Source organism: Gigantopelta aegis, chromosome 4, assembly GCF_016097555.1.
Source record: "Gigantopelta aegis isolate Gae_Host chromosome 4, Gae_host_genome, whole genome shotgun sequence".
Classification (NCBI taxonomy): domain Eukaryota; kingdom Metazoa; phylum Mollusca; class Gastropoda; order Neomphalida; family Peltospiridae; genus Gigantopelta; species Gigantopelta aegis.
This window is the reverse complement of record NC_054702.1, coordinates 4,941,782-4,960,801: the sequence shown is the minus strand read 5'-3', so window position 1 is coordinate 4,960,801 and position 19,020 is coordinate 4,941,782. Positions and strand designations below refer to the sequence as shown.

General features: G+C 35.8%; 1 protein-coding gene across 2 annotated transcripts in view; it reads left to right on the top strand.

Moving 5' to 3' along the window:
* Nucleotides 1-229: 229 nt before the first annotated feature.
* LOC121372524 (fibrillin-3-like) overlaps nt 230-19,020 on the top strand; it is a 31,170-nt gene continuing 12,379 nt past the window's right edge. Inside the window, exons 1-15 of one of the 2 annotated variants that reach the window (XM_041498890.1) lie at nt 230-577; nt 3,582-3,623; nt 5,311-5,676; nt 6,441-6,605; nt 7,482-7,604; nt 8,457-8,582; nt 9,512-9,634; nt 10,202-10,324; nt 12,338-12,460; nt 13,279-13,401; nt 14,571-14,693; nt 15,019-15,141; nt 15,842-15,970; nt 17,701-17,823; nt 18,778-18,900. In XM_041498890.1, the coding sequence (XP_041354824.1) occupies nt 538-577; nt 3,582-3,623; nt 5,311-5,676; nt 6,441-6,605; nt 7,482-7,604; nt 8,457-8,582; nt 9,512-9,634; nt 10,202-10,324; nt 12,338-12,460; nt 13,279-13,401; nt 14,571-14,693; nt 15,019-15,141; nt 15,842-15,970; nt 17,701-17,823; nt 18,778-18,900 (1,975 nt within the window). In that variant the 5' untranslated portion in view covers nt 230-537. The remainder of the gene's footprint in view (nt 578-3,581; nt 3,624-5,310; nt 5,677-6,440; nt 6,606-7,481; nt 7,605-8,456; nt 8,583-9,511; nt 9,635-10,201; nt 10,325-12,337; nt 12,461-13,278; nt 13,402-14,570; nt 14,694-15,018; nt 15,142-15,841; nt 15,971-17,700; nt 17,824-18,777; nt 18,901-19,020) is intronic. The other variant, XM_041498891.1, reaches the window with a different exon arrangement.

The window sequence follows — 19,020 nt, the reverse complement described above, 5'->3', positions numbered from 1 at the left end:
TTTTAAATTAAGTTATCTCTTGATATCACTTTTCCTCGAGCATCCAGTGTATTCCTATTGCGGGTATTCTCCCATCATTTGTTGTTGTGTAAGAATGCGAGACGCGTGTAACGCGGACGTGATTAGTACGGCGGGTGTCATAGGGCGACGTGCTGTCAATGGATGCCACGCTTCGAAGCACTTTGAACAAACCTGTTTCTTCGGTGGAAGAATAAATATAAGCTATTCAGAAAGTTTTCACCCAACTATTTTATAATGTACTGGATGAAGAATGTCACAGATAGTAAATTGCTTACCCGAACATTGTTATTCCCGCCGGGAGGGTGTGTTACGTCCAAGGGCAGGATTCAGTGAAAACTCTCTTTTTTACCTGTAGTTTTTATCTGTGTTTTTTTACCCGTACTTTTTACCTGTGTGTTTTGGTTTTACTTGTGTACACCACGGATTGACACATTGCGAGTGAGAGGGAATAGACTAAATCTTCACCTCGTTGTTTGCAACATATTTGAGGAAATCGCATCTTACCTAGATCTCATCATGTATGTTGTTCGATTTCTAGTCATTTGGATAAACGCAGGTAAGAATTAATTTATGTACGTACTCACTAGGTAATTTTTATATTCAACACTCAGTGATATTTTACCCTGGCGGATATATACCAATTCAATGTTTATATGTATAGTAAAGTTTGCTTTCTTTAACGACACAAGATAACATTGATTTGTTTAATCGTCGCCTATTGGATGTCAATTCTGGCATACAGTCTCCGAGAGGAAACCCACTACTGTTTTCATTAGCAGCAAGGGGTACCATACGACAGACAGGACAGGCCTTTGATATGCCAGTTGTGGTGCCCTGGCAGGAACAACAAGTAGCCCAAAGGGTCCACCGACGTGGTTCGATCCTAGACCGACCACGCATCGGGCAAGCGTTTTAACACTGGGCTACATCCCGCCCCACTGTGTTAAACAAATATATATATATATATATATAATAGTGGTTACACAGTTCACAATAAACCTCAAAATGGGGTTTAAAAATCAAAGTTTTAGCGGTGTGGGTATTATTTGCCAAATAGCAAAGTATGTCTATCATAACTTATTGCAATATCATTTAAACCAACTCTTCGTACTGTTAAATTCATTCTGGCCCCATGATGACATAACAGAGTTATGACATTGGTGCGATAAATGGTTGGAAATAGCCATGTTAAATACCGAGTCCCCATTTTACGAAATGATCTTATCGCCATGATGACATTAAAGGGACATTCCTGAGTTTGCTGCATTGTAAGATGTTTCCGACTAATAAAATATTTCAACGATTAAACTTGCATATTAAATATATTTTCTTGTTTAGAATATCAGTGTCTGTATAGTCAATGTGTTTCTGGTTGTCTTAATGTTTGTAAGAATCCCAAACTAGATTTGGTCTTCAAATAATTCCGTACGTACGTAACAAATATTTTAGGAAATAAAATGAAATTTAACCTAGTACTAATATTAGAACGATGAGAAACACGTTTAATATACAGCCACTAATATTTTATGCAGAAAAATATATTTCAAATGTAATTACAATCGTTAAAAACTCTTTGTTAGTCAATAACATCTTAAACATTGCAGCAAACTCAGAAATGTCACTTTAAGTGCATAATTACCAAATGCACTTAGGTGATCTTAGCGCTAAGATCGCTTCATTAAATATTAGCCTGGCGTGCTTGGGATGTAGGATAAAACCACACCCATAGGCCTAGCCTCTGTTTGAGAGTTGTCCCTTGAAATATATATTGTTTGAGAGATGAAAATTCATTTGAGTATTTCTGGCGCGGATTTAAGTTGGGTTCCATCATGTTTTACTCAGCATTGTGACGAATTTCGTATTTCTGTTATTGCTCGCTTTGTATTTATGGAGGTTTTTTGAACTGTCATACAACCCGTGGCATAATTACGGTCCCTATTCAACATTTTAGGATTCACTCTACAAATAAACAGCAGCATTGTTGATGCGAAAGATATCACGACGGTGGATTTCTCAACATCAATGCTACCATGACAAACAGCGTCACGGTGAATTTCTCAGCACCAATACTGTTTAAACTATACTCTGTCTAAATTTAGTCAACTAGCTGTGAAGCTTAAACGGCGTTTTCGATTTACAGAAGACACCCCGTGTGGGTGAATACACAAGTGTCCTTTTCTTTTAGAATGAGCTCAAGCTAGACGTGTATGCAGTGTTCGTAATTCATGACTCACTCAGCTAGAGATCTTCGCTATTGTTGCATAGCCATCCTCCCATTTTACCGAACAAAATAAACGCTTGACTTTCACAATTCAGTACAGGTAGTGGGTGGGTTTTTGAATCTTTATTTAGCATGCCGGATATATTTAAGGAAAGTAAAAAAAAAAATGCTCAACACATTTTAAACTACGACTCTGTTGTGTATCGCTGGCGGTGTGTAATCGATCCCCGTTGGTGGGCCCATCGGGCTATTTCTTGTTCCGGCCAGTGCACAACGACTGGTATATCAAAGGCCGTGGTATGTGCTATCCTGTTTGTGGGATGATACATATAAAATGTCCCTCGCAACTAATGAAAAAATGTAACAGGTTTCCTATCTAAGATTATACACCAAAGTTACCAAATGTCTGACATCCAATATTTTGATCAATGCGCAAACAATGCCTTTTGATTGTTTCCTTTGTTAAAACATAATTCTAGAGACAAAACAATTCGAAAAATTAAAGAAGTGCGATTTATAATTAAACTTAAACCAAAGTTAACTATTAATGTATCCTGACAACTTTACGACATGCAAGTATTGTGTTCATGGTGATATGACTGTCATTTTTATTAGGTGTGTTCAGTGCAGTCTCCCTATGTGAGACTATTTTATGGTTGATTGAAGGTTGTGATGTATGTCTATTGTTCCCTTTGTTACCTATAGTCCGTCCCACGGGGAATACGTTTTGCATACTACAGCATTTATTTAATATATAGTTTATTGCAAGTATTACAAAACACTTATAGCAAGGTATAAATGCAGCTCAATAATGAGTTTGCTGTGGAATTAAACAACACAAAACAAAGAACACAAATACTACTGGTTATTTATTTCTGATCCGACTGTTTTCTGAATTGCACACAAAATAGTATCTGTTATTTCCAAAGCACTGTCATACGTCAAATCAAACTGAAATTATTTACCCCCCCCCCCCCACCAAAAACCCCCACACAAAAACATAACGTCACTATTATTATTATTATTATTTTTATTAAAAATATTTCCATCTGATGAAGTTCATTGGAACTTCAAATGTTAAGGGAATTATATTAATATAAAAATATATAAATTTTAATATATTCCATTTGCTGATTGTTTGTTCCCATATTTACCAACCTAGTGTACTGAATTCTTGATTTCTTATATATATATATATATATATATATATATATATATATATATATATATATATATATATATATATGTGTGATTAGACTGATATATGCAAATAACTAGGCTGATATGACTAAATCTTCCAAGGACTGAAAATGTAGTCAATGTTTGTCTATATTTACAGTGAATGTGGCTGAGACGCTGTGTCCAAATGATGGTAACCCAGGTAAGTGTAGTACTATTTTAACATTGTAAAATAAGGAGTCTTACTTAACACTATATGTTTAACAAAGCTTAGGTTTTCAACAGTTATTTCACGCAAAAGGTTAGCTTGCAACAGTTATTGCAACAAAACAATTGTAATTGTTAGTCAACGAAAAGTTTAGGTTTGCAATAATTATTTCACGCAGTGGTAGGTTTGCAATAGGTATTTCAAAGAAGAGAAACTGGAAATTGTATTCACTGTCGGAACAAGTGTTGTAAAATCCATATATTCGACACTAAATAGCTATTATATTACAATAAAGTTAAACAGCGTTAATATTCATTTCCAATCGTTACCATCCGTGTGATAACAAATAATGCATTGCCCATCATCGTTTCTCGTTTATTCAGCGAGTGTGTCCTGATTCTGTGTTCATTGTATCACATCGAGGCACGATAATCTTAACTTCCATCGTCGCAGTTTCGTTTAGAAGTATCTGTCTGTTCCACTAGACTACCTTATTGTTCTCACATATAAAGCAGACCTTCTCAGTTACATTATATGAGCTATAATTCGAGCCAATAATATGAGCCAACTCAGTCAAAATCACTTCGCAAAATTTTAATTTTGGACTTAAACCTACGAGATATTTTCAAAATTCAATAACACCACAGATACTCCGGCCCGCTACCGACTCAGGTCCCCTCTCCACTCCCACCCCCATCCCCAATTCCTTTCCTGTCCTGGACGAAGGAGCCGGCGCAGGTCGACATTTTCGTCCACGACAGGCGTGCGCTACAACAGCTTGCTCTGAATGAGCACGTAAAACCCTATGACTATGACAGTATATTAGTATGTTATTGCAAATACTGTATGTTATTGATAATACTGTTATTCATAGTTTTCGAAATTTAATCTTCACATTCAATCTCTCTTTCCTTCTATCTTTCTTTCTTTCTTTCTTTCATCTTTCTTTCTTCGCTCTTAACCCCTAAAATCTTCTTCTTCTTTTTCTTGTACGCCTGTGTGGACTAGCGTAATGTATATGTATTATACACAATGTCTATTCTATAACATGACTGTAAGGTAGTGGTATCAGGGTCCCATCCGTGACACTACCACATTTGTTTCTGAGGTTAATAAACTTAAACAAATTATGTTACAAAAAGCAATAACTCTACATCCTGGCGTGGCTAGGGATACGCTGACAACATGCACGGGAGAAGTAGTTATGGAAATAAACATGACTTACAAAGAAAAGGGGACAAACATGAACCACCAAATCAAAGAAGACACGAAGGCAATAATCAAAATGGTGTTGTATCAAAGTGGGTACATTTGATATCCAATTTATGTTAAGTATGATAAGTCAGACTGCTAATATCTCTGCGATAAGGCCTAAATGATATATTGAACAATACATGCTGCAAATTATTGTCGTTTTCCAAATCCAGGATCGTAATACCGAAGAGCATGTGCTTACGACCTGACAGGCGGCTCTAAAATATTTAAAAGTAAACCTAATTGCATATGGTGTTCAGAACAGTATGTGATAATTATCAGCGTTTTTTTGTTTGTTTTTTTTTGCTGTGAAGCATACATTGGTGTTTTCAGTTGCAAAACGGGTTTCTCCTCTCGTAATCTAGACCAAGTGTCTCAGTTAGGTTTTACAACCAAACCTCATTGAGTTCCTTTCTTTTCCTTTCAGTTGTGAAACTGTGTGAGTTCAACTACTATTTCGGCAAAGACGTCTACCTCGATGGACAGATCATGCAGAGTTACGCTCGAGACTGCACATGCACCATTAGCCCCACCATGAACCAGTCTATGAGCTACGTGTCGACATATTCCGTAACAGGAAGTGCGCAATGCGACAATGCCACATTCAGCATCAGTACAGGCATGCCGTCATTCGCGACCTGGAACTGCTCCAGTGGCGGTTTTAATCAAACCAACGTTGCCGTCAGTACAACCGCACCATGGAAAGTGAGACTGACAAAAACAACTTCCGGTTTAAAACTAACAGAAGATATTGACACCAGTTATTGTATGAAATTTGTTGCAACCACTGCAAGTAAGTACATGTGTTCATCAGCGGTATCCCCCAAACCCACACCCACACCCTCTCACTGTCTTTTCTTCTGTCTATCTACCTATCTCTCTTTCTTTCTCTCTATGTATATATATATATATATATATATATATATATATATATATATATATATATATATACACACACACACACACACACACGTGTGTGCGTGTGTGTGTGTTTGTCTTCTCTCTTTATCTCCATTTATGTCTGTCTGTCTGTCTTTCCTTTCTCTGTCTCTCCCTCGGTATTTGTTTTCTATCATACGTTCTTACATTCTCTCTACCATAGCTTTTTGTCCCTACCACCGTCCATCTGAGTGTCTCATTTTGTTTACACAAGTGACCTTCGTGATGGACACAAATAAGGGCAAAAGGTCTTAAAATAATTCTTTCTCTTTATTTTCGCAAAAATTCGACCCCCTCATGAAAAAAGCCAATCCTATTATATACATATAACGTCTATTTCGACCCGAAGGTGTGAATGGAGTAGTTAAAATGAATTAAAATAAAACTAAATTAAATTAAAATTAAAAAGCCGACATACCCTACCTATTTATTTCGGCAGTTTTGACGCCCAAGCATATGATTATGGATCAAATCGGGTTTGTCCTTTTAATTATGGTATATGCTACGATTTATCATTTAGAAATTGAATAGATATCTCGAAGATTGTAACGCTAGGCTTCCAGGCTTAAAGGTATGGGCGTCACTCTACAGTCTTTAACGTCTGATTCAATGTTTCAGAATTCACCGTGAGCTGTGTGTCGGGGACGAATACCACTGTGGATGTAGACGAATGTGAACAGGACACAGACAACTGTGACGTCAACGCTTTGTGCACCAACACATTTGGATCCTTTACCTGTACCTGCAATAATGGGTTCTCTGGAAATGGTACCACCTGTAAAGGTAAACAACAAATGTCCCTTTATTCTAATATGTAGAGAGTTTTGCGACATACAGTTAAATTCTACATTCTACATTTCCTTCCTCGGTAAGTTCGACGATATTGGATTTTGGGTCGAAGTGTTGTTTAACTTATGATAATAATAATAATAATAATAATAATAATAATAATAAAACGTTTTGAAAATCTATTAAAGCAGTGTTACATGGCTGGAACGAGAAATAGACCAATAGGCCTAGCGACGGGGATCGATACTAGACCGACCGCGCTATAATCGAGCGCCTTACCACTGGGATACTTCCCGCTCCCCGTTAATGATAGCTCGAGTGTCTAGTTATGGTGTAGGGGCGTCGGGTTTCTTCGACTGGGGAACACTCAAACTATGTGTATTTTTGACAAAGTAGCTTGCAACTATTTGGTTGTGCACAATTCCACTTTTAGTGCATAGATCGTTCTCTAGCTGTGTTTAAAGTGTAGACCACAGCTAGAGGACACTCGAGTTACGTTGATGACCGCAATCTAAACAACTATATTAATTTGTTGGAACTGATCTATCCTCTAAAATTTCATTATGTGTTTCCCTTTAGCAATTAATACAGCTCTACTTCGAATATATTGTAGTTCATCAGCATTTCAACATGTGTGAGGTTGGATTAGCATAAATTCCGTTTCACTTTTGATTTTGCTGATATTGATGCCAGTAATAGCACCGCAAACTTGTGTTTAACAAACGGAACAAAGAGCATCAAATGAAACTGTTCCAATATTTCTGACTGATGTTTTGCACGGTTATTCAATAATGTAAACACATACATTATTGACATATATTTATGTTGGTATATCACATGGGTTATCATTTGATGTTGATATATTTTTAGATATTGACGAATGTGCTTCTGGTGAACATATATGCTCACCACACGCCGACTGTGTGAACTTTCCTGGTGGATACAGTTGCAAATGTCAAACTGGATTTTCTGGAAATGGGTACCTGTGTAAAGGTAAAATGTGATTAGAATGTTTATGTATATAGCTTGTTTTACCCTTATTTTATTATCATCATAACGCATTAAAAGCATTCTACTGTCTTGAAGAATTGTATTGCTACAGGTATTTTGTGCTCAAAGTTAGTAAATGTTTATTTTGGTTAAGACGTGGCAGACATCTTGACATTAATTGTCAACAGCATGTATTTCTGAAACTTACCGAAAAAGAAATGAATATTTGTTTAATGACATATCATCACATTTTGAAACTACGCTTATTAGATGAAATCCGCTGTCGCCACATAGGCTGCTCCTATGGACCAAACATCAAGGGATATTCGATATGCACTTTTGCAGACACAAGGCAATAATACCATGACCTACTTTAATGTAGGAGTCCATAGTGGACTCTTGTTCTTGCGAGTTACCACATCACAGTGTTACTACCGATCCGTCCCACCCCCAAAACCACCCCACCCCCACCCCCCACTCCCAGATGTACAGATTTGAATAGTCTACTGGTGAAACTGAGCAGTATTACTATGTACTGGTTTAGAGGACTGTGCACGTTTAAACTTTATGTTGAGTTACATCTAACTGCTTTAGTAGTTTGAAAGGGATATTTATAGTAATAACTGTTTATGACCCATATTGCCATGTTGATATCATGTAGGGAAGTTCTTAATTTCATAAACCTATTGATTTATATATTACGCTGAAAAGTGATGGGAGGTACATGCTAATTTGATTTGTTACTCGATTAATCATGCCTAAATGTAACTGGAACAATTTTTTATATATAACTGAATTAAACGTTGATGTTATTGATTATTATAGTTTGAAAACATGTTGTTGTTGTTTTTGCAGATGACAATGCATGTTCTATTGGCACTCATATATGCCCAAACGATACAGCGGACTGTGTCAACTTACCCGGTTCATACACTTGCAAATGTCGAGATGGATATAACGGGACTGGATATATTTGCGAAGGTATTGGATTAAATATTAAAATATGTTTGGGGGAAACATTCTGTGAATTTGTTTACTCTTCATAGTATTTCATGTCTGTCTTGATGATGTGGTTTGAGTGAGTTCCTTATATGCCTAAAACATTACAAACATATACATGTATAACAACTTAAACAAGTTCTCTCTCTCTCTCTCTCTCTCTCTCTTCTCTCTCTCTCTCTCTCTCTTCTCTCTCTCTCTCTCTGTGTGTGTGTGTGTGTGTGTGTGTGGGGGGGGGGGGGTGTTCTACCTCTTTATGTGTGCCTGTCTCCCTCCCTCCCTCTCTAAATATATGTCTTTGTCTCTGTCTTTGTGTATGTCTCTGTCTGTCTGCCTGTGTCTGTCTCTCGTTCTCTCTCTCTCTCTCTCTCTCTCTCTCTCTCTCTCTCTCTCTCTCTCATATATATATATATATATATGCTCTCTCTCTCTCCCTCCTTTCTCTCTCTCTCTCTCTCTCTCTCTCTCTCTCTCTCTCTCTCTCTCTCTCTTTATGTGTGTGTGTGTGTGGGGTGTGGTGTGGGTGTACGGGTGTGGAGTGTTCTACCTCTTTATGTGTGCCTGTCTCCCTCCCTCCCTCTCTAAATATATGTCTTTCTCTCTGTCTTTGTGTATGTCTCTGTCTGTCTGCCTGTGTCTGTCTCTCGTTCTCTCTCTCCTCTCTCTCTCTCTCTCTCTCTCTCTCTCTCTCTCTCTCTCTCTCTATATATATATATATATATATATATATATATATATGTCTTTCTCTCTCTCTCTCTCTCTCTCTCTCTCTCTCTCTCTCTCTCTCTCTCTCTCTCTCTCTCTCTCTCTCTCTCTCTCTCTCTCTCTCTCTCTCTCTCTCATATTCTCATATTCTCATATATTATTTGCTATACTAATATTATTAATAATAACAACATCCGTTTTCTCAGATGTTGATGAATGTACGTTCGGTGACAATCACTGCTCCAAAGATGCAGACTGTGTGAACCTGCCAGGTTCATATTCTTGTAAATGCCGAGATGGCTACAGCGGGACTGGTTATCTTTGTCAAGGTATTCCATTTAAACATACAAGACACTACAATCTCATTAAAATATTTGTTAGATGCAAACCTAATGACTCTATGTTTTTGATGAGTAAAGGTAGGTAGATAGATTCATAGAATCCACCACTATTTTGTCAAATTCCCATTATACTCTGCATAGTGCAGAGATACAGCCCTGGCAGTGTATTACGGTTGTGTCGTTCATGATCAGATTATCTACACAGTGTACCATCTGGCAGTGGACAAGATTTGTCATTGTACTTTTAAAGATATCAAGTAACGCAAAGTCTGATTACGCAAGCGTAGTTTCTATTTGTAAGTACCAAATAAATACAAATATCGTTAACACAATCGCCCTAATGCAACTTATATGTAATATTAATTGTAAAACAAAAATCCACCTGTATTCTATTAAATGTTTGTTAGCTTGATATTACAAATTACAAAATCGTAACAGTAGTAGTAGTAGTAGTAGTAATGCAGGGAAGGATATATCGATGGATGGATGGACAGATAGATGGATGGATAAATAGAAAGAAATGAATAGTGCTAATTTGTGAATATTTGTTTTCCGATATCGACGAATGTGCTTCTAGTTCTAATCGATGCTCTACCACCTACGACTGTATCAACTTGCCTGGGTCATACACTTGTAAATGTCCAACTGGATATAACAGAACTGGACAATCTTGTGATGGTAGTCTTTTTGAAGACACTCTATATTTAGTTTGCTTCAGTAAATGTAATAGGCTCTTTAGACTGCTAATTATTTCAAGATAATTTGCGTCAGTATTATTTCCATGTTAAATCCTAAATCTAGAACTTGATCGAATTTGATTGAAATTCCTACAGACTATTCTTTCAAACATACTATTCTTTGAAACAGACTTTTCTTTGAAACAGACTATTCTTTGGTCTTTCTCAACTTGTGCTAATTTATAAAACGCATTTAGTAACGAGATAGATCTCCGTTTCTTAAGTTTCGTGGGGATTTGTATGTGTATGGAATATAGATGTATTTTGTCTCCATGTGAATTGCTATAAATATGGGTTATGTTCTCTCCGTAGAAGTTTAACATCAAATATTTCTCACAAAGCTCTGTTCTCGTTCCTTTGAATTACTAATTGTTCTGTGATTATAGAATTTATGTACTGGATCGTGAAGTAAATCCTAGTGTATGAATATATAACAAATTTACTATAATTTACTATAATTCATGAACAATATTAATTAAAGTACTAGTTTAGAAACAAATATTTTATATCAATTTGGGCCATAAACACTAATTAAAGAATATGATTTTGTGTTTGTTTCAACACACATGCAATATATTGTCTGTACTGTATTTACTTTAAATTCAAAAGTGTTAATAAATTCAACATGTATTGGGTTTAAAAGAGCTAAAATAGCATTCACATTGTCCACATTGTTGTTTGACAATTTGTTATAATATCTCACTAAAGCCTATATCATGGAAATAATAAAATATTAATATTTTTTTAAAAAATAAAAAAATAAATTGGAATACAAAGGGAGTTTGGTTAATGGGGTCAGACATTTTAAATATAATTTACTATGTAACCTTTGGGCCTTTTGAATACTGTTAACTCAAACATTACATGTAGCCATTTCCCTAAAATTGTCAAAAGTAATTATTTGGACAAATTAAAAGTTTGCTGTGGTGTTTCTAGCGTTTCAATTGTCTCAAACTTAAGTTTATGCCAAACATAAATGCACGTACCTCGGGAACTGCATAAGAGTTCTGACACTATGGATTGGGTATTTTGTGGTTGCAGTCACTATTTGCTGTTACTGTATGTGTGTTCCTTACATATTTCCATCAGTATAGAACACACATTTTGTTGCATTTGGGATGTTGCATTAAAGGTATAACTAGAGGATTCGTCACGAGTGTTTTATAATATGTAAACTATAAACCGAGTCTATGTTAATCGGTATTTGTCGAGGCTCAGCCGAGACAAATACTGATTAGCTAGACGACGTTGATATTTGACGTATTACAAAACACGAGTAACGAATTCTATTTATCCTATAACACTTCTAAAATAACATTTTAATTAAAATTTTAGTAAATCACAGTACTAAAGTCGCCGCCATCGGTAATATGACGTCATCACGATTAGCACAAATAGTTTGATGTCACGCGTTTTAACTAAATATATGAAAACGTTACGCTGAGGTACACAGATTTTGTTGGCTTGTAAGCAAATTACCCATCCACAGCAACACGTTGCCTAGAGACCTTGCAAATTTTCATACCATTATTAACCGGATTAATACACTAAATTATCACATGGGTTTATGACATGGCTATCATGGGTACGTTATATGATAAATCCTGTTTCATTAAAGATGTTGTAGTGTCTGGTGCCACTAGTAACACAACACACAGTGCGATGAGCATCCGTGAAATTGACCCAGTATTTCTGTTTGGTCATCTGCGTATGTAGCTGTTCCACGTGTAACCACTGTAGTCAGTCAAAACATCTTTTCCAACGAAACTTTGAACTAAAACAAACAACTCATTGTTGAGACATCTTGTTACACCAGCCACTTTGACACATTAGACCATATTGTCTTTAAATACGTATAGATATACATTGATCCCCCTCCCCTCCCCCCGCTGCCTACAATGTCTTTGCATTTGGTATGCAACATAGTTATTGATAGGCTAATGGTATATTTTAGATATCAACGAATGTACTTCTGGTGTGGATGAATGTTCAGCAGACGCAGACTGTATCAATATTCCTGGATCATACACCTGCAGATGTCGAAGTGGATATGCTGGGACTGGGGTAATTTGCCAAGGTAAAATACATTAAAAATATATCCAGAATATAATATAAACCTAGTTGTACCCATGTTAAACTAGAATGATAATGTATTAATTATGGACTATTCATAGAAGAACATATCAGGACCACCCTCACCCAGTACATTCCCCGCACCCATCCCCCCCCCCCCCCACCCCCCGAGATATTTCCACCAAATCATCCTCCAAGAAAAGATCCACCACCTCAACTGCACATATACAGAGGTGTCGCCAACAAGTTAGAATGTTTACCTTGAATCGCCCACAGTCATCAAATGTATTATTTTGAATTTTAAATGAGTACGTGTATTACAAATGAAATTGTTCCGCTAAATGTAAAATTTGGTCGCCAATATTGTAAGTAATTTTAATAATAGAGAGGAAATGACTAATTGGTATGACCTAATGGGAAATACCAGATTGAAATGCAGGAAGCATGCTCTAAACTGATGTCTGCGAAGATAACCATAATACTCTGTCCACCATGCAGAAGAATAACAAGATTTTGGTGGATGAATCATATATATAATAGTGGTAATAACCAGTCCATATGTTGTGCTTCAATGGGTATCTGTGTTATCAAACAAAAATGAAAAACGAAACTTTCAGGTGATTTTATACCAATGAATATTAATAACTTTTGTTGGCATGCTGATCTTAATTCTGGGCTTTTTTAATGTCATAATAATTAACGATTAAAGATTTACTTTACTCGGTATACTATGCCTAAATGTCCATTGGACTAACCTTTTTATACAAATGTAATAAAGGTTATCTTGTAGAGTATTGGAATTTGACAACATGTTTTTCTTAGATGTCAACGAGTGTTCTACTGGCACTGCTGTATGCTCCAAAGATGCAGAATGCATCAACATGCCTGGTGGATACACTTGCAAATGCCGAGGTGGATATAATGGGACTGGATATCTTTGTGAAGGTATTTCATTTACAAATATCCAGTGGTTTTAAATTTAAAAACTTGATGTTTTTATGAAACATTCTGCAGATTTCTTTACTCTGCTATATTATTATATTATCTGATGTGATGCTTGTGATTTGGTTTCAGTGTTTTTATACATCCTGAAACATTTCAACAATTTATATACTCTCTCTCTCTCTCTCTCTCTCTCTCTCTCTCTCTCTCTCTCTCTCTCTCTCTCTCTCTCTCTCTCTCTCTCTCTCTCTCGTTTTCGCACACATTAACTTTCATCATCTGCTTATATATAGTCGAACCTGTATATAACTGTCACTCAAGGGTCCTAAGCAAAAGTGGCTGTTATGGACAGGTGGATGAGATATACAGGCGATGGAAAACATATAAAATAATTTCTATAAAGAACCCACTACTGAACTGGAATGCATAAAGTTGTGAAGAAGTACACACTTTTTGAAAAAGTCATTTATCTTTAATTTCTTTCCTCTGCATTCTGATATCTACTAAATTAATGCACGACACGAACAGGTTGCAGGTAAGAAATCATTATACATTGACAAAAGTGTCAGTTTGCCGATATGTAATGGTTGAACAATGAACAGATTGTCAAAACTGCTGTCTGACTAGCAGCAAGCGCACACCTTGGAATACACTACCTGTCAGAGTCGAATATATACGTAAGTTCAATGCAAGCCTTACTTCAACCAATAACAAGTCGCCTTGTAAATTAAATGACCGACCATATCACTGGAACATGCATCTGTTTTATTTCACCGTTAGTAAAACAATAACTTTATATTGTGACGGCGCAGGTCAATATATGTATATATCTTGTGACCGTTATGATAAGTTCAACTGTTAATTTTGACACAAAATAGTGGTCATTGTAATTTTGTGGCCGTTATAGCATGTTCGACCATTATTCTTTGTTCAAAACTAGTGGTCGTTGGTCCCATTGAACAGATGGCCATGATATACAGGTAAAATAAAGCAGGAAATGTATTGGGCGGGAATTATGATGGCCATTATGGACAGGTGGCCGTTATATGCAGGTGATCGTTAGACCAGTCATATATATATATATATATATATATATATATATATATATATATATATATATATATATAACAATTTCTTATATTATTAAGTTAATGGCAATATACATTTCTTAGATATCGACGAATGTACATCCGGTGACAATCACTGCTCCAAATATGCAGACTGTTTGAACCTGCCAGGTGAATACTCTTGTAAATGTCGAGATGGATATAACGGGACTGGATATATTTGTCAAGGTATTCCACTTAAACATACAAGACATCTTTAATCTTTACATGTATATATATTTATATATGTATGTATGTATGTATATATGTATGTATGTATGTATGTATGTATGTATGTATTTTTTTCAATTAATTTTCTTTATTATTATTATTATTATTATTAAGGTATATAGATAGATACATCGATAGATGGATGGATGGATGGATGGATAGATGGAAGTACTGACGGACGCACGGAAAGACAGACAGACAGACAGAGATACAGACAAGCAGGGAGGCAGACAGACGGATAGATACATATTAATATTAATAATTTCTGGATATTTGTTTACAGATATCGACGAGTGTGCTTCTGGCTCTGCTCTATGCTCTATTACCTCCGACTGTATCAACATGCCTGGTACATACTCGTGCATATGTCGAAATGGATACAACGGGACTGGGTATAAATGCCAAGGTAGTCCTTGTGAGACTCTATATATCAAGTTTGCTTCCCAACATATCAATACATACATATTACAGTAAATGTAATTGCCTCTTTAGACTGATTATTATTTAAATGTAGTTTACGTCAGTATGGTTTTTAAAACAGATCCTAGATCTTCAAAGCTGCCATGGAAATGAAGAAAATGTAGTTCCATACGACTTAATGGGTTAGACATACGATTGTGTGTAGTTATTTTCTGTTATTATGTGTGGAACAGACATAGATACTGCACTCGTGTGGGGTTGGGGATTAGTGCTAAATCACTGTTTTGATAAATGCCAAACACTCCACAAAAAGCACACAAAAACACACAAACCTCCCAAAAACAAACAGCAACAACAACAAATAAACAAAAACAAACATATAAACAAACAAATTACAACAACCACGCAATACACATTTTAAGGCTCCGACGTCATTTGTTTTTGTCACATTAAAACAATTATAATATATTAATACGTTAGTGTCTTTTCACATTGTTATTTTAGCAATTCTACGAGATCATGATACGTTTTGTTTCTATCCACGAATTGCTTTTTGAGAGGAACTGTAAACAAACAATCAATATAGACGCATAAGAAAGTTGTTGTTTTTTGTCAATCGGATAAATGTTGAAACAGATTCTTTTCTCTCTTTAATTTCCATGTCTACAATTGTGAATTATTTTCAGATATCGACGAGTGTTTGACTGCTACACACCGGTGTGACGCTCACGCTAACTGTACAAACTCAGCCGGGTCATACAGCTGTTCTTGTCAATCGGGCTACACGGGAGATGGTTTTAAATGTACTTTCACGGGTGAGAAGTCAAGTTTATACAATCATTATGAAAATGTAAAATTAACACACTCGAATGACAAAAAAAGAAGCAATACAGACAGTTAAAATGTGTTCAACTAATAGAGGATTCTTCACGAGTGGTTTTGAATATGACAAATATCAACTGAGTGACTGTAATTGGGCATTTTTCGAGGCTTAAACAACAAGTATTAACTGGGTAAGTAATTGTAAATATCAAATGTGTTTATGACATGGATGTTATGGGTAAGTTATAGCATCTGGTCATCTCCAATTGGCAATGCAAATGAATACGTATTTTGTCATGATTGGCAGTAAACCCAGTATTAACATTTGCAGATGTTTAGTACAACATAGTTACAGAGATTTGTGATGAAGCAAATGATTTTTTTAACGTATTGACATACGTACCTCGATTAAGATTGTATTTGACGTTAATGGCACTTCGTCCTCAATAAAATTTTAATAATATTTATGTAAAATACTTGCGTTTATTTGTTTATGATATTATCACATTCAGAGATTGATTTGGTTACAGACGTTTTAGAAAAGGTTTTGATGCCTGTACTGGCTTTCGTTATAAAGTGGCAGTCATCCTACATACTGCGTTGGAACCATATATCTTTGTCACGATCACCTCTATCTGTACAGATATGACTGAATGGAAAGTACCTTTAATGAAACAGTAGTGAATTAAAGAGGGATGTATGACTTTTAAACGAGGCTACTGACTTTAAAATATATATATATTGTAAACTGATGGCGAGTTTGTTCTGTATTGTGATTGATTAATTACATTCTCTTTCCGGGATCAAATGAAAATAACACCCGGAAAGCTCATTACATGATTAGCAAGTGACGTCGTTAGCAATTGGAAGAGGCGAAGTTGACGATTCAAGGTCTACAGTTAGATTGTAGCCGGATATTGTTTTCAAGAAATAAAAACTATACAGTTAGTTCGGTAGAAAAACGATTCAGTTTACAATGGACATAACCATATGGAGTTTTTAGAATTACGGGTGTTAAAGTATATTTGATGCCCACAAATGTTTCATTTCTAACCTCAGGCTAACGCCTGTGTCAAATATGACATTTACGGGATCAAATAGACAATAACACCCGTAAATCTAAAAACTCCATATGGTTATCTCCTAATTTTCTTAAGCCACCTTGCTACTTTAGAGGAGAGGTGCCACCAACGAAGAATTATTTCTATTCATACACACACAGAGACACACAGACACACACAGACACACAGTCACACACAGACACACAGACACACACAGACACACAGACACACACAAATATATATATATATATATATATATATATATATATATATATATATATATATACAGTTAAACCTGTATATAACGGCCACCCACGGGACATGACAAAAGTGGCCGTTATAGACATGTGACTCTTATATACAGGTTCAAAATTAGAACCCATATATTAAAGGTAGAGGAAACTCAAACAAGAGATTTATGTGTTGGAAGGAATGCATACCCGGACCACCAACACAGACTGACACTTTAACAAATGAAAAACGCGTAATTTTAGAGTTTATAAAAAACATGATTATTCCTGCTAACTGGGGGCAGCCATTTTGTTTCGTTTTTGTGACGTCCGGTGGTATAGCTTGGGACGAAGTGACGTCAGCTCCGTCCTTCTGCTCTATGCACAGTGTAAACAAACGCTCTAATTTATGTATATATGTATTGTTTTCAGATGTAAGCAATTGTGTCCTAGGAAATAACACCTGTCACTGGAGAGCTGACTGCCTCAACGACACAGGTTATTACAGGTGTCAGTGTAAAGAGGGATTCTCGGGCGATGGCTTCACCTGTTTTGGTAGGAGACTTTTTTATTCTTACTAAAGTCCGATGACTTATCATGTAACTGTATAATCAATAAAGTTAAAATTTGTATAAAAACAAAACATATTATTAAATTTTAAACTCATACCAACTTCAAGAATACTTTTTGAGATGAAAAGAGTCAGTGGAAATGAAAATTCTTTGTTTACAAATTACCATAAAATTCCATAGACTAAAGCTTCCTTTTTGATACAAGGAATGAAGGCAACTAATGGAACAATTAAGGTAAATTACGCAATCGCACGCTCGCACGCGCAGGTCTACTTAGTGTATATGTACTGCATTATCGATTGCGCCAGTAAGAACACAGGTGAAGAAACATCATTTGGCTGTTCTATCAGTTTGTCTTCACCCCTGTATTAAACATTATATTTAATTTGATTGTAATTTCTTTAACAAAAACGTTTTTATTTACATAGAGCATATTTGTAAAACAAAAATGTAATGAGACTTGGTACCCAAGCGAACAGCCGTTAAGTTATGTGTCTTTAAAACAGAAGCGCTTATGCTTGTTTCTCACATGCACGCCAATATCAAAAAGACAAATTATATCGGAATTCACCCGGGAATAAGGCTTTACTCATTCAGTTTTAAAAATAAATATGTCGCCTGTACCAATGCAGACGCATGTCTCAGCATAAATGCATGGTTTATGTAGTCCACGAACACGAAGCCCATTCTAACATAGTCGGTTGATGATAGTGTTGCGGTGTAGTCATCTATGTTTATTGATATTTTAGGAACAACAGTCTCTTGTCATCAACGTTGAAATCCCAATAAAATGTTCATCTTGTAACTTTTATTGTGAATATTTCGTGTGGGGTCTAATGTTATTGCATATGCTGTGGTTACGATAACAAGACTTACATTCTTTTCTTTTTGCATGGGTTTTAATGTGATATAAGATTTTTATACTGTATTTTCTCAGATGTCAACGAATGTATTGAAGGTATTCACGTGTGTCCAAATGAGGCGCAATGCCTTAACCAACCTGGTAGATACACCTGCAAATGTCTAAATGGATATTCGGGAAATGGCTACTCTTGTAAAGGTAAAAACGTTATTTTCAATAATTGTCAGTAGTTATATTTTCATTTAAATGTAATTTGCTCCATTTTGTTATAGACAAAACAAAAAGATCTTTTCAAATAGTAATGTATCGAATTGATAC